This window comes from Rhipicephalus sanguineus, chromosome 8 (genome assembly GCF_013339695.2).
Source record: "Rhipicephalus sanguineus isolate Rsan-2018 chromosome 8, BIME_Rsan_1.4, whole genome shotgun sequence".
NCBI lineage: Eukaryota > Metazoa > Arthropoda > Arachnida > Ixodida > Ixodidae > Rhipicephalus > Rhipicephalus sanguineus.
In genome coordinates, this window is record NC_051183.1 from 84,865,069 (window position 1) to 84,882,111 (window position 17,043).

Below are 17,043 nucleotides of genomic sequence, written 5' to 3' on the forward strand. Positions count from 1 at the left end.
AGTCCTTGTCGATTTTCGCGCTAGCTAATTTTGAAGATTATGAACCAACTAGCCCAACAACGTATACTCTTAGGCTCCCTCATCGGCAGTGCGATCCTTCTTCTGTCTCCCCATGTCTTGTCTGGCGCCGCGCGCCGCCGCCACGCACGGGATTTATACAGGACGAAGGAGCGCATGCGCAGGTGGCCGTGACGCCACGCCTGGCGTGACCAAGCGGTTGCTTCCAGTGTTTGCTTCCAACGCTTCACAAAGACGCATTGTTTTCCACGGGTAACTTTAGATTACGCCAGCGCTTTTAACCGACAAAGGTTTTTCTATCTTGACACAGCAAGTAAAAACCTTGCTCCAATGAATGCTTAGACTTCTGTAGCGTATTGGTTGGAAAGAAAGAGATGCCACTATAACGAAACAAAGGGGAGCACGTGCAATATATACGTGAATTTTATGATTTTGTCACATATTTTTCATCTTGGTACAATTATTGCGCAGAAGGACAGGACAAAAAGAAAGAAAGCAGAGAAGGAGGAGCGCAGACTCACAACTGAATTATTGAAAATACGTATCAACCCTATATAGCGCCCAAGGCGCTATTCTTTGACAGTGACACGTCATCCTTGCTGGGCGCTTTTTAAGGTTGATACATATTTTCAAGAAATCAGTTCGGAGTCGGCGCTCGTCTGTCTCTGCTTTCTTTAACTGTGTCCTGTCCCGCCGCGCAGTGTGTTAGATTTTGCACCAACTCGGCCAACTTTCAACGCTAATAAGGATACGCAAGCTTGCGAATCTAACCTTATTGTGGCTTGCTTTTCAGGCAACGAACCAGGATGGTGGCCCTTGGTCAGAACATCCTACTCTTACTGTGCCTAATTTGTGTCATATCCTTCTTACAAGGGCCGACGCACGTAGATGCGGTAATTGGCCCAGATGGTACGTACTACCTCGTTCATTTGTTTACACCCCGAACCTTTGCGCGAGCAGTAAGTACACGTCAAATCACGTAGGTGGTTTGACGTGTATATATTATTACATGTGTATATATTATTATATTATTTATATGCATATATGCCACTCAATTGTAAACCAACCCCTTATGTAATACGCTCATTGAGGGGGCCTTTAAGGAAATAAAAGTGAAGTGATGTGAAGTAGGTTGTGGTGGGCATGTCGGCGCGGTGTGCAGGTGTGTGCTGCGCATGATCGTGTGCTGGACTATGACTGTACACTCGTTCCACATGGTCGTTACCTATGAGACGGATATGTTGAGCTTATTTGATTTTAATTATTAGGGTGTAGACAAGATATCTTTATATGGTGTACGCATGATAGAGATGATTGGTATACAATGCTCCTGCTTTATGTATATGGAACGCCCTGTAAGCAAGGCATCTTTTTTAAATATATTTGTCCACATCTACCACCGCACAGCGTACTTCGAGGTAAAGGTGGTGCCTGCATTTTTTTCTTATCAATTATGGTGACACAGTGAAATTTCTAATCGAAGATACTGTGAATAACATGTGGATTGACGACAGTGTGAGCAAAAAATAAGTAGCTTCTATAAGCTGCGCTTTCAGACGACGCAATATGGCGCTTATGCGACCGTCAATAATCATCGATGTACCTAAAGTTACGAACCTTTTGCTCTCAACACGGGCTATAGACGAATGTGTGAATGGATTATATGAAGTTGCGAGGCATCAGTAGTGTGTGCATAAGTGCACCACAACAATTTGCGCAACCAAGGCGATCTAACAGAGCTACACAAGCTGGATATCACGCATTATCCTAGGCACAAAAACATGCCAGAGCGTGAACAATGACAATTGTACTAAATTGCTCACAAAGGCGTCTACTGCGACGCATAGACAAAACCAAGCGCTTGCTCCTATAGCTGCATCGTCGGCATGCTCGTTACCGATGACGCCGCAGTGGCCTGGCAACCACTGAAAAGTTATAGCATGTCCTTCGTCTATTAGTTGATGGTACAGTTGTCTTATGTCCAGCACCGATTGGTCTTGAGCCCCTAACCCATCCCTCTCTTTCTAACTTTTCTGTCTCCCCTTCCCCAGTGCAGGGTAGCAAACCAGATATGTTTTCTGGTTAACCTCCCTGCCTTTCCGCATTACATTTCTCTCTCTCTCTGCTCCTATAGTTGTGTGCCTCGAGAGGCCTATTTAGCATTCCTACTAGCCCGTTTTACACAGTCTCTATTATGTGCAACTCAGCTTGCCTCGAGTTAATGCAGCGCTTCATTCTTTCATTCACAATACCCTTTGATGCCGTTCCTACGCAGCTCTAAGCACGTCTAAGTGAGAGTGCAAGATGTAATTGAACAGTTGAAAGAAATGCAGCATTCCTATGACGCCGCGCCCATTCAGTAAGCAATACAGGTAGTTGCATGCAGATGTCCTTGCGCTGATCAATGATATGTATGCTGTTTCGCTTACAGGTGATTGTGAGTTATCGACCATCACTCGACATGTAAGCTAACTGACTATGAGCGGCAGTTATCGTTGATCGTCAGTTATGTGCTCTGCGGTTAAATGTGGCGGTTCCCAATTATGCCTACTCAGCCTTTTTCGTTTGAATATATGTATATTAGTCCGATAGCAATCATATGGGACACTCTAGGCTCATTTTTTAAACGTCGCCGTCACATCCGGATATATATATAGTATATATTATATATATATATATTTATATATATATATATATATATATATATATATATATATATATATATATATATATATATATATAGATATATATATATAATATATATTATAGATATATATATATATATATATATATATATATGTATATATATAATATATTGCACCAGAAAATTAAAGCACAAGAAAACATTTTTGAAGTACCCGACTGCGGATTAAGACCAGCAACCCCTCACTACCCAGCGCGCTGCATTAGACAACCCAGCCACACACCATGTAGGCACCAGCGAAATAATGGCGAGCTATTTATATACACCATGTACCGCTGGTGGTAAGCAAATCTCGGAGGAGCGTGAGCGTACTTTCTATCACGCAACGCTCCCAATTTTCTTTCAATTTGAAAACTGCCCTTGCGTCGCGCACGTCAAAGTGGCCCTTTTCTCTACCGACTCGTGATGTAGAAGAAACAAAGACACAGAAATAACACCGGGGATGGATGGATATTCGCAATGCCCACGAACTATAGGTGGCGCGCCGTGCTTTTCAATATGGCGCCAGGAGGAGGGTCAACCCGTTTGTTAGCATAGGAACAGATAGGACGTGCGGACGTACGGACCGTGCCACTTTCACCGGATGAAGTCATGAGCTGCGCTGAAATGGATATGAGACAAATACTTTCCCAAACCATGGAAAGTGCTAAGTACTCGCCACCTAATCATTTGCTGCGAAGTGAAAGGTTATATTTCAGCTCCGTTACCGTGCATAACGATGCTTTGCGAAATCCTGTGCGGCTACATAAACCTGTATGAACTAGAATTGACGTATGAGCTGAACGGCACTCCGAGGTAGTACGCTACCGAGCCTGCCTGACGGATTTGCAGCAGTAGTAGGCCGCCAGCGAGTAGCGCCATCGCTGCTGCGCGTGATGATGGCTTGCAAACATAAAAGTGTTCTGTGATAATACCCCATCGTCATTACTTGCGCAGTCGAAAACGCGGAGTTACGTCTTCAACGGAACACAAGCATTTAACATGCCACTCAGTAGCGCTTGTGTCACAGCCATGCTGAAATTCTAGGCGTGTGTACTTCACTCGCATGTTGCAGGTTCGATCAGCACGATCGAAACATGAATATCGAAAAGAATAAACACGTATGCTTTTCGCAACGTCGAAGAAGTTCGCCGAGAGGCGTGGATTGTGGCCGTGACTGCACGTTCCATCGCTCTAACCATTTCGCTTCGTTGGTCGAGCTCGAGCGTGTTGGCGGCATGCGGCGCTCCATAATAGCCACAATAATTGTGATACATGCAATGCACAAGAGGAACTATGCTTTTATTTTGACCTCGCTCAAGGATATTATGCATTAAATACAATCAAAGTGACTTACGAGCGTGAAAGAACATTAACGCACGAGGGGACGTGAAGTGCAACTCGCTCCTCGTGAGTTAGCAGCTGGTGGTTCATCGTCGCTGTCACTCTCGGTGCTTTCACAGTCTTCTACGTCCAGTGAAAAATCCTCGTCGTCGAGATGGTTTCTTTCAACATCACTGCTGAAAGCAATCTGAAGAATTTCCTCCGCCGAACGATTTCGACCACTCCGCGTCACCACGTTTACAATTAGACAGACGTCTGGGCGCGGAGAACGTTTTGCTCTCACACCGGTCAACAAGCAAATCGCTTGCAGTGTGCTGCCACCTATCAACAAACGTACAAAAACAAGCGGCGCAGCGGTGGCTATGAAACCCAACACACTGGCGAAGGACGGCGTGGATGGAAAGCGTTCGCTCCACGAAACCTAGGCGTCGAGCAGACGCGTCCTCGAATGATTGAAACGTCGCTCGCACGATTCGTAACAGCGCTTTGCTGACAAAGGATAGAGGCCCTATTTTAATGTATCGCCAACTTGAGATCGCTCAGTTATACATGAGCACATCGCGAGCCCGCGCGACCTCCCTCCCGCGTGCAGTGTTATGGGACTCATGCACTACAAGAAACACTGACCAATTATATATGCAAGTAAAACAGGGTGAGCTTCAACTGAATATGTCAGACGATAACATTTAACTTACCTACGTGGCTACAGAAAGCCTCGCGAAGCTGATAGTATGTGTACACTGTGGGCTAGCATTGGAAGCGCGAGTTACCACGTATTTTCACGAAAACTTCGCGTCTCGCAAGAACGAATCAGATTTCTCGTGTCACGGAGGGCCCGGTTTGTTCACTGATGCAGGGAACATGCAAAGTCGTAGTGTTCCTTTCTTGCCAACGCGTTAACACTGAGGCTAGCACAGCCGAACAAGGGAGCGACTGCATAGTGCCGCCATTTTGTCATCTACTAACCCTCCTCGAGAGGACGCTCCTGAATTCCGCTCGGTGGCGCGGCAGTCTATGGGCATTGCGAATATGCTATGAGCGTCCCCTTTATAACGGGGCGGTGACAAATGTGCCACCAGGTTCGACAAAAAATGTTTTTCTTGTTTCTTTTTGTTATTTGTTAGCCTAATGTCTCTACTTTGACAAAATCTATATTACTACAGGAAAAAAGAAAGAAACGTAAGTTCTCAGCCCAGTTCTCTGCCCTTTACGGCGGACTGTCCTTATTTTTCCCAATATTTATTTTTGTCCTTTATCTCTAATTTTCTGCCACCAATACTTCAACCATCTCTTACTTATTTCAATCGCGGATGTATTCAGCTTTCCACTGTAGTCCCTAAACCCCAAGGCTTCACGCAGGCTCGTGCCCAAACGTACACCTGGGTGGATGTATCCACATTCAATCAAAACATGCACCGCCGTTTTCCTTATCTTCCCCGCAGCACGTGCATTTTTCTTCTTCTTTACTGAATCTCGCTTTATAACTACTCGTTCTAAGGCAACCCGATCTGGCTTCAAACAGTAAAGCGCTTCCCTTTGAATTATCGTAGAATGCCTCCCTCCTTATTTCATTTTTGCCCTTTCGGTAATTACTCAAAGCCCGTTTTTTCTCCATAGCTGTCATCCAGTAAATCGTCTCCGCCTCTCTGACTTTTTGCTTAACGCTCTTTGTTGACATATTGCTTACACTACCAGCCGTATATTTACTAGTGAGCCTCCTGGTTCTTTTTCTCCCCTGTTTGTCCACGCTCTTCCTATACAAATAACGGAACACCTTCTCTGCCCATCTACTCTCCTTCATATTTCTTAGCCTTTCTTCGAACCTTATTTTGCTCTGAACTTCCCTCGCTTCAAAACGTGCCCATCCCATATCGCTCTTTACAGCCTCATTCGCCGTCTTCCCGTCAGCACTCAACGCGAGGCATCCCACAGTCCTTTGATTTACATGCATTCCCGATTGCACCTCTGCCCTCATGCACACCACTGCGTTCCCAAAAGTAAGCCCCGGAACCATTACACCTTTCCCCAGACCTCGAAGCACATCGTACCTATTGTATCCCCGCAACGCTCTGTGCTTCATTATTGCAGCATTCCTCCTTCCTTTTGCTGCCGAGGCTTTTTCCTGTACCTCCATGTATCTATCACTCTCATTTACCCATACGCCGTGGTACTTGTATTCGCTTACCCTCGGTATTTCTTGGCCTTCTATTGACACCGTCTGATCACAGGAATCATTGAATACCATCAATCCACACTTAGGCTAAATCCTACTCCAAGAGCTTCACCTTCCCTTCCGCATATATCCGCCACCCCCTGTATATCATCTCGACTGTCCGCAAATAAGACGATATCGTCCGCATAAAATAAACTTGGAAGCTTCTGCTCAATCACCATGCCGCCATGTTTGTGTGACAGATTAAAACCAAAGTTGCTACCTTCTAGCGCTTTTTCCATACTCACCATGTACAGCATGAATAACAGCGGGGACAAAGGACATCCCTGTCTCAGCCCCTTGCTAATCTCAACGTTCTCTTTGCTACTCATTCCTTCCCATTCTATGTAAACTGTATTTTCTCGGCATATCTCCCTCAAAAGCTGTATACAGTCGTCGCCTATGCCCATATCTTTCAATATTTTGCCAAAATTTCCTGATTATCGTTGTCGTACGCCCCAGTGATGTCTAGAAAAGCCATGTACAAGAGCCTATTTTCAATTTTACATTTTTATATGCACTGAGTGAGAAAAACAGGTTATCGTGTAACCACCTGGCGACTTGAAATCCATTCTGGAGTTCTCCCAAAATATCGTTGTGTTCTGCCCACTTTTCTATTTTCATTTTTACTGCTTGCATCGCCAACCTCTATAGTACCGATGTAATGGTTAGGGTCTATACGAGCGAATCTTATCCTTTTCTCCCTTGCCTTTATAGGTTAAGTTCATTCTACTTTTTCGCCAACTGCCTGGTATTTCTCTGTTCTTTAAGCATTTTTCTACGGCTTTCAACAATGATTCTTTAGTGTTATGTCCTAGTTCCTTAATGAGGCTAGCGGGAACCCCATCTAAATGCACGTCAGTGCACTTTGGAATTTTTCCTTCGGTCTTTTTCCAGTTGAAATTCTCAAGTACTAGGTCTTCCTCGGTTGCTCTCTCCGGCACACATTTACACACCGGGGAAATCGCCTGGACGCTCTTTTTAAACGAATCGGCTGTTACCTTTCGGATGTAACCTAGCGCTTCGTACCCTTCCAAATGATTTCCTCCGTCATCTACAATACGTTGTTGCATTGTGACAGACTTCCTACCTGGCGCCTTTATGTGGCTCCAACATATCCTGGGCGCCGCCTCCTTTTTTTCGTGAATCTGTCACCCAGTGCTCACTTTCACCTTTAATTTTTGCCTCGACCAATTTCTGTAGAGCGTATTTTTTCTCTAAATATATTTCCCATATTTTCTTGACTTTGTCCTGCCGCCGCTTCTTCTTTTTTGCCTTTCTATGCTCCCGTGATGCTTCGCGTCGCTTCTCGATCGCTTTCCGGATTTCTTTGTTCCACCAACTTTTTGGCTTGCTCTTTCCTTTCCAGCAAATAGTTTTCTTCTCTCTCCCTATCTTTTTCGTCATTGGATCTAACAGCTCACTGTACTCCCAATATTTGCCTGGCATTTCGCCTACTTCTTCCTCGACTCTTGCGGCTATATTTATTATTTGTTTGTCATTTAAATACGAGCTGCCAGACTTTGATTCTATCCTATTATTTCCTGTTTTCTATCCCATTTGTAATGTTATTCTTTTATGATCACTACCCGAACTTTCAATCCCTTCCTCGTGTATTCTCATTTCTCTCAGCTTGTGGTAAATTCCTTTAGTCATGAGACAATAATCTATACTTGCTTGCTTGTTTCCGATTTCACACGTGATCTGGCCGCCACACTTAGGCCCCGTGTTAACTATCTCCAGATTATGTTGCTCGCAGAGATCTACTAATAACTTCCCATTGGTGTCTGAATATCCGTCAAGGTCATGTATGTGGGCATTCATGTCTTCTAGAAGGATGATTTCGGCCTAATTACCAAATTCCATGCAATCTACTATCTCCTGATTTTTTTCTCTGCAGTTATTCCCCGTCCACAAGTAGGCTACCCCTAGCCACGTTTCCTTTCCACCTACTGTGCCCAGAACCCAGAGGTGCTCTGAACACGTCTGTTTCACTCTAATCGATTTGACGCCGCGGTGAATTAACATTCCTACACCCCATCCTTTCCTTTCTGATATGATCCTGTTACACCCTTCCCAGACATATTTTTCAATATATGGTGGCTCTTCCAAGTCTCTAAGGTGTGTTTCTGTAACCCCATAAGCGCCTAACTGCTCCTCAAACTCTAACAATTCTGCCTTTTTTTCTGCCACCCTGCATGCAAGGGGACACCTTGCATCAGACGCCCCCTTGTGGCTGGATACGCAGGGGGTAACTCCACGCGCCACAGTTTAAAAGAAAAAGAAATATCTAAGCGCACCTGATTCTCCGTTGTCGACACTTGCAGACGTAGCGCTCCTAGTTTTCTTTCATTTCGAATACTGCCCTTGAGACGCGCGCTACAAAGTGGCCATTTTCTGTACCCACTCGGGATGTGGACGGAAAAAAAACTAAGAAATAACACCGGGGGCACCTTGCATCAGACGCCCCCTGTGGTAGGAGAAGCAGAGGATCACTCCACGCGCCGCAGTTTAAAAGAAGAAGAAATATCTGAGAGCGTGTAAATTCTAAGTTTCCCCACGTATATTAACCGCCGGTTTCATGGCCACTCCTCCGTAATGGGTAAGAGCCAAGAATTAAGCGTCAAGCAAGCAACAAAGCAAGCAAGCAAGCAAGCAAGCAAGCAAGCAAGCAAGCAAGCAAGGTCTCATTCTCCATTGTCGACACTTGCAGTGTGTTGCTCAAGCACATAGGCGTAACAAATGTGACAGTTGTTAGTTCACGCTTGCTCTGTGGATGCCTATGCGTTCATTTAGAACGTCCGTCTTTGTGCTTCAGCGGCACGCTGCAAGCATCGAGTTCCTTCTGGTTCTACGTGTGACATTTCAATGTCTTCCTATCGCATTAATTGTTTTGCCCTCTCGGCAAAACTGTGACTTTTAGTGATATATTGAACATTTCTATGACCGACCGCTCATTCATTATGCCAATGATACGAGCATATTTCTTTCCGGCTACACCCCCTACGAGCTTATACGGAGAAGAAATGTAGCTCTTAAATAGTTGAACGAATGGTCAAGAGCAAACGGACTGCTCAAAAGCACTAAAAAAAAGCAAATATTTGTTTTTTCGGCCCTCAAATTTAATAGTCGCCCCTAGAAATCGCCTTGCGCTTAATGAAAATCAAATAGCCAAGAAAAATTCGTTTATATCACTTGGGGCAGTTTTTGATTCGTCACATCAACAATCACGTAGATCAACAAATCACGTAGCTCACACTGAAAATAAGCTGCATCAGTCAGTTCGTTTTCTTTGCAGATGCTGGTTTGATTTCGTTAAGTGCTAAAAACTAACAATTTATGATGCTGTTTTTCAATCGCACATTAAATATCGTAATTCGGTTTGGTGCACATCAAATGCTAGCGTTAAGAGACTACTTGTATCATGTTGAAAGAGGTGAGGTATCTTGTTGGGATTAGTTATAGAGCACACAATATAGAATTCTTTTGTAAATACAGTTTATTCCGTCTTACCTTTACTTTTATCTATCGGCTACTGTTTTACTTCAGATTTTCACCACCTGCCGTAAATGAGTTTTTGATATCTCTAGCTACGTTAACCTTAAAAATTGAAACTCTTTGTACTCGAAGAGCTGATAAGTGGAATGTTCCTTGTAGAAGAGCAAACTACGGTAATCAAACCTCTGCGATTCCCCCTGCAAGCGGTCTTAAACACACATGTAACACATAATAGTCGCATAGCCCCCCTAACGCTTAAATAAAATAAAAGCATTTTGTAAAGTGGAGTGTTTTGGATTCCTGTTTTTTTGGTATGTGTACATTATACCAGTGGGGTACTTCATTTTTGTTGCGACTTGCATTGTTCTAGATTTTTAAATGTAAGCTTGTGCCTGCATAAATCATGTAATCAATATTGATTCTTGACTGCGTTTTGCCTTTGAACTTTGTTTCTCTGCCGCGCATGTAACATGTATGTACTATATTGGGCCTCAGGCGCACCCAAGCTACAGTATTGTAGCTTTTGGAATGTGGTCATTTCCCTTTTCTTGTACGGAAAAAATAAAGTCAACTTCATTTATTTACTAAACCATCTGTAGCGCTCGAGCGTTGTAATCATTGGCATCATCTGACCGTGATATACGGCCGATTAATGAGGCGCAAAACGGAGAGGAAGGAATTGCTGAAAACTTGACACACGCTGTTGGTGCCAGTTCTAAAGCTACTAAACGCCATCTCACAAGGATTGCGACAGGCAAAAGGGTTGCTTGGGAGAATAGCAAAGCACGAAGAGATACGTGCTACAGAATGACACCGTTACAGGAACAGCCGCACGTACACCTCTTTTGCTTGCCTTCTTTTTTAGAGCGCATTCACCGGTTACAACGCACCTCGTGCGCGAATGGCCAGTTTGTCACAGCACTTCCCCACCACACTTAATGCAATCATCACCCTGGCTGATGAGCAAACATAGCACCATTGCCATCAATAAGTGTGTTGGGCACGTGACTTGAATTATATCAACACACTTGGACGGTAAATAGAGGCTCACGCAGACGGCGCCGCCAAGTGGTCGCTTACCATTGGTTAACTGATCTTACAACATAAGAGACAGTGACCATGTCCGAAAAAAGTGCAGGGCAATATGCCTTAGGTGTGGTATCTTACAATATAAAATAGCAAAAAAAAAACAAAATAACGAATACAAGCGTTTGTTCCCTATTCGACACCAGGGTGCGAGGCCTTTTCTGGGACACGAGTATATGTGTAAAGAATGTAAGCTCAGACGTTGCTGTGCTTATAAGTATCCTTTTCTATAGTTACGCCTTGCGTCATAGCTACGTTTTTATGGCGATCGTAGTTATATGAACGCTCGGCTGTTTTTTTTTGCCGTCGGCGTCACTGTCATGTCCCGTATATATATATATATATATATATATATATATATATATATATATATAAAAGCCACAAAGAAACGTGATTCAGAAAAACACTTTTCGAAGCCCGGATTAGAACGGGTGACCCCTGGCTAAGCAGCGCGTGGCTTTAGACGGCTCGTCCATGTAGCGTACGTCCCTCATACTAACGGCGAGCTATTTATAAACACCATTTACCCATGGCAGCCCGCAGAACTCGGAGGCGTTTCAGTATGTTCTGTGTAATACCAGCGAGATGGCGCGAAGGGCGCTCATTAGAGGTCGTCTTTTTATTTTACTTTTATTTTAGTTCTCCGTGACTTTTTTAAGGCATCGCTTAGCTTTCAGAAAAAGTAGCATAACTGGAACGCGCCACGTGTGATGATATAACTTCAGAAAAATACTAGTGTAGCCCACTACAGAAAGTACTTACGTCAAAAGATGTACATACAACCACTACGCAAAGAAACGTTTAAACGTTTCTAGTTTTCTTGGTGTCATGCCCACCAGTAAATAACGGATTACTAGTGAAAAACATATCATAATGTAATCCCGTATACGTAGACAAACGCCAATCTCAATTATCTATGTATATTGTATTGTGGCCCCGCTGGCGTCTTCATCACAGGTAACACTAGTCAGGAACCACATCGCGTTGGTTTTTACACAATGAAAAAAAAAACTGTAGCCCAAAAACATGCACGCTATAAGATGCCTTGCAAAATATAAACCCTTTTCCACGTCTCTTACTGAAAAATTTTATTCACATTGGGATTCTTCTATTTTTGTCCACCTGACAGGTAACCCGGTATACGCAAAGTTGAACTTAAAACCCGGACCAACACACAAGCCGGGTATGTATTTCGCTGTTTTCGTTAGTGTGTACAACGTGTATGGGTGTGTATGGCAAAATCATACGTACGACACTCTGCCGCCGAAACGAGGCTGTATTGAACGGTTGCTATGCATGGAACGTCGGTGTCTTAACATTTGTGAGGTAGACATATTGAGCATAAACTAAGTACATGAAAGCTTTCTGATGTAAGAGCACATATGATTGAACTGCAAATTATGCAAGGAGCTTTTGAAGAGGACATGACATAGACATATAAACGCATAATAGAAACACAGTGTTATTGGCGCGACTTGGTAAACAGCGACAACGAAATGGTTATGTTTCCAGACTGTTTTGTTCCAGACGCCGAAGTTTCTTTTATAAGAAGGCCCTTGCTTTAACGAAAGTTAGCTATCTGTGCGTTAATGGTCAGCAGTTGATGACTGTGACGCTCAAGAAATTTTAGTGCTCCGGGCTGCATCGTGTGCTATCTCCGCTGCAGTGCAGGCGCATATGCACAGTGAGGTTGATTATTAACAATAACGGTAGCATTATAAAACAATCTTTCCTCATCCCAGTCAATTGCACATCAAACTAAGAAATACAAAACGTGTTCTTGCATTTTAGGAAGCACCTTAACTGGGCAGACTTACGAATCAATTTGGTTTGTCTTGAGCGGTATACGAAGGAGACTCTAGGACAAGGAAAAGCTTAATTGTGGCTATCATACGCGCGTCCGAAGTGCTATACTCTATGCTGGGAAATGTGGCTAATTCATTCAAGGGTCACTCTATCACAGTGACATAGTAATATCAAACGCACCGGCCGCGGTGCTGTAGTAATTACGGTGCTCGGCTGCTTACCCAAAAGTAACGGATTCACTCCCGGCCGATCGCATTTCGATGGAGCCGAAATGCTAGAGGCCCGTGTATTGTGCTATATCATTGCACGTTACAGAACACCAGATGGTCAAAATTTCCGAAGCGCTCCACTTCAGCGTGCGTCATAATCGTATCGTGCATTTGACCCGTAAAACCCCAGATAATAATATTATTATCAAACACGAATATACGCACGCGCACAGCACTCTGGAAAATAAATTTCAAAGCTAGAAACTTAGGTGCCTCATCAAGCGTGACAATGGACCGTCCGCGGTGTCGTCGGTGCCGTCAACACGAATGATGCAAAACATTACCAGGCAGTGACGTCACCATATGACGTCATCATAATGTGAAACATCGTAAAATGACGTGACGTTATCATGGTGTCACTAGGACGTCAAATTCTGTAATGGCATAGGATCATGTCATCACCTGACAACGTCACTTGGTCAAAGTCGGGACGATCCTGGAGGCAGTGCAAACCCAGGTGAGGTGTAGAAAGCTTGTAATGCCCACGATCCTGGAGGCAATGCAAAGTCACGTTAAGGTGCAGAAAGCTTTCAGTGGGGAGGGGGAGGATAAGCACATCGACTTGCAAGAAAAAGATGATGAACATTGCTTTCGCCTTCAAGTCGTCTTAGAAAAATCCATAAGGCAGCCTGTGAGTTTTCAAATTTCATAAAATAGCCTAAATTCAATTTTCGGCATGTTTGAAAAGCCCGGGTAATTTTGTGTAATGACGCACCTATCTGCAGCGCAGTGCCATGTTCCCGAGTAAACTTTGCGCCAGATGCTTAATGAGGGCATGTATTCAAAAACGAATGTTGCCACTGCACTTGCACAGCAGGCTAGAAGTTAATACAATAATTTCTCAGGTACCTAATTGCTTACGGATATTTCCAAATCAAGCGGACTGGTAGAGTTTATTCACAAAGTAGTGAAATACACAAAGGCTTTTTTTCCTACACTTCTGGCAGTTTTGTGATGGTCAGGCTACCTTGCCCTTCTGAGCTTCGCTATCGCCAAAGGAACGCCGGAAAAGAAACTTTAGTCGCTGCAAGCTACTCCGTGTTTGCACGCCCTGTCTTTTTAGAATGAATACTTACCAACTAGCTCAGCTCTCGGTTATTCTAAGCTACTAAAGTTTGCAAACGCACTTCTTGAGTAAGGTGAATATAATATTTGTGCCCAACAAACATCGTGCTAACACTGGGTGGCACTTAAACATTTGCGAAAAATGCCCTCGTGGAAACAGGGGCCTCTGTTGGTCGTTAAAACATGTGGCAAAAGCGTTGAGGGGGCTCTCTATCAAAAGTGAGGGGTCTGCATCGTTCTTATATTAGGAAAAATTACCAAACGCGGTGTTATGCGAATGTCGCTCTTTATCTTAATTTAGTGTAGTCACTCCGACCTCGCAATCTTCTGAGGTGAATAGTTCAGGTTTACAATGTGTATATTACAGTGCAGGCGTGTGCTGATACAGCAATGCTCAGTTGAATATTGAAAGAAACAAGTGTGCCGAAGACTGCATCGGTACAGACTGAGGTAGGTAGGCTTTCCTGACGAACATTTTCTGCCAGCTATTCGCGTTAGCACAACCATATGAGCGGGCAGGTGAATAGCACGTATTTCTTTATTTTATGGCGATAGCAATTATATGGACACCCACTGCGGATTTTTGCCGTCTCCGTCATGTCCCGGATATGTATATATATAGGCGCAAAAAGTAAGGCACAAGAAAAAAGCCCGAAGCACCCAACCGGGGTTTCGAACCAGCGACCTCCCTCTCCCCAACGCGCTGCGTTAGACCACTCAACCATGCACGCACCGACAAAAAAATTCACCGCCATATCCACGAAGTCGATGATGTTAGAGGAGCTTGCTCGGAGATGATCGGGTAACCCGCGAATGCTCCGTACGCATTCCTCTACCATCATATATATAGACGTAACAACGTTGTTATGTACGCATTACATACACAATGTTTATTACTTTACGGTTGGAAGTACTGTATTCATTTTCATGAAGCATATATACATTTGGATGAACTATAAACATTATGTATACACAAGAGAGGTTGTTTTACCAAGTTCAACAAGGGCGTCCATCGATGAGTTCGGGGACAGGTTTTCCTTTAAAGATGATTGCTTTATGATGGTTGAACTATATGCATTACATATACACAAGAGATGTTCTTTTACAAAGTACACGAAGGGCGTCCCTCGATGAGCTTGGGGACTCGTTTCCCTTTAAAGATGATTGCTTTATGATCAGTAAAGTATGTTGCCAAGGGGTCATCGATGATGGGACGCAGTGGAAGGTTCGAGAAGGCGATATCGATGCAGGTGCCCCTGATGGTGGTGGGACGTTTGCAGTCGTACGATACGCATCGGAGAGCGTAACGTGTCATCATGTGTTCGCTGGTTATTGGCAACGCGAGATCTTCCCGAGATGCTGCTGCGTTGCGAGCCCGTCGCGCTGCTGCCGTTCATGCAGCGGAGCGGCAACGAAGACTGCTCACTTAGTGAGCTCCCGGTGAAGAGACAGGAAGCGAGCCAAACGAGAGGCGCGGCCCTCGAGCAGTCACCTAACTTGGTCCTGGGATGCCACGAGCTTTCTAGTGCGATACTGCAATTTTACCAAAATGTTCTCTTAATCAGTGCGTGCCGTGGGCAGAAAATATTCTGTGACTGCAAAATAGCATGTCTGCAAATGCTACACATGGAATTTCCCTTTATTGCCTCAAAAACTATTGATTGATATCGACATCGATGTATCAGAGAACACAAAGGCAGTTTTGTACATTCATTGGCCTCGTGTATTGCCGGTGCAGTCCCCGCTTGGCCAAGAGATATCACTGGTGGCAGGAGCAATCGCGGTAACGCTGTACAACGAAAAAGATACATTCATTTCTATTAGGCTCCAACTAAGATTCGTTCTATTTTGGTTAGCTTCTCTTCTTGTTTAAACACGTGTTCTCATTACACCCGCCTACTTATTTATGTGTTACCGCCTAATGAAAGCGAGTTATATGTTGGCAGTTTTCTAGCTTTTTTTGGACGTCTTGCCCTTAACGTTGTAGTTGTCGTAAGCAACCGTGCACTAAAATGTCGCTTACTAATCAAGTACCAAGCGAGGTGTCGGGACACATAGACAAAGATGATCATTTGTCACAAGATGAATGCAAGTACTGCCTTTCAGAATGCTCGCCTGCTTGGAAAGCGCAAAGCTTTTCAATGCAAGTGAATGTAAACTAAAGCAAGGGAAATTAAAAGTAAAATAACAGAGTAACTGGAGCAACAACTAAGGGAGAAATTCAGGGGAATATGGAAGCTTGAAGCGATCAAAATTCCTTGTATATGCAGGTCGCAAGCCTGTAAAATTATTTCTTGTGGACCTATTCTGTCTTGTTTCCACGCAGGACTTGGAACACTGTACACGCCAGTTAGAGGCATGGGTCGTAAGTATTTTTCCCTTAGCCTCTCTTTGAGTGTAATCCTTTAAAAACGGCGGTATTTAAATACCAATTTAGTAATTCCATGCGATATATTGTACAAAGCAGGGTGTCGGAACGGAACGAAAACCGAAAACGAAAAACGAAAAAAAACGATATTTTTGACCGGAACGAAAACGTAACCGAAACTTTATATATTATTTCGTTCCGGAGTGAAACCGAAATTTTTTCAATCGTTTTTCGGTTCACGAGAAAACTTCGCGATCCGGAACAACTGAGCTCGTGCAATGTGAACATATCTCAGGGCACAGTACTAGCGCGTACCTCAGGCAGGAATTCCAAAGCAATGTTGAAATTGTGCGAAAAACGAAAACAGTGGCAACTAGAGACGTTTATATTAACGCAAGTGGACTTTTGCGCGCCTGTCAAGCAGGCCAAAGTGGAGAGGGCATTGTCGGCGCTGAAGTTTGTTACAGCGAAAGCTGTTATGAGATCACAACGGCTGATTTTGGGGCCATAGTTTTCCGCCACCGCCGGTGTCCGTGACCACTATCGCGTGAAATAAGAAAAAATTGCATGAGAAACATATTTCTAGGGTTGGATGGGACTTTAAACCCGCGCCCTCAGCGTGGCAGTCGGGTCTTTCACCACAGTGCCACGCTGGTGCTTGTAACTCCTTCACAAAAAATATTAGTCGAGGCGC

General features: G+C 44.0%; 1 protein-coding gene across 1 annotated transcript; it reads left to right on the plus strand.

The window, feature by feature from the left end:
- Positions 1-521: 521 nt before the first annotated feature.
- LOC119402872 (uncharacterized) lies at positions 522-16,346 on the plus strand (the record flags this gene model as incomplete). Its single annotated transcript, XM_037669918.2, is given in 3 exon segments — positions 522-927; positions 11,971-12,024; positions 16,308-16,346. Coding segments are annotated over 3 exon segments (196 nt in total), but the record flags the coding sequence as incomplete, so codon positions are not given.
- Between the last annotated feature and the right edge of the window lie 697 nt (positions 16,347-17,043).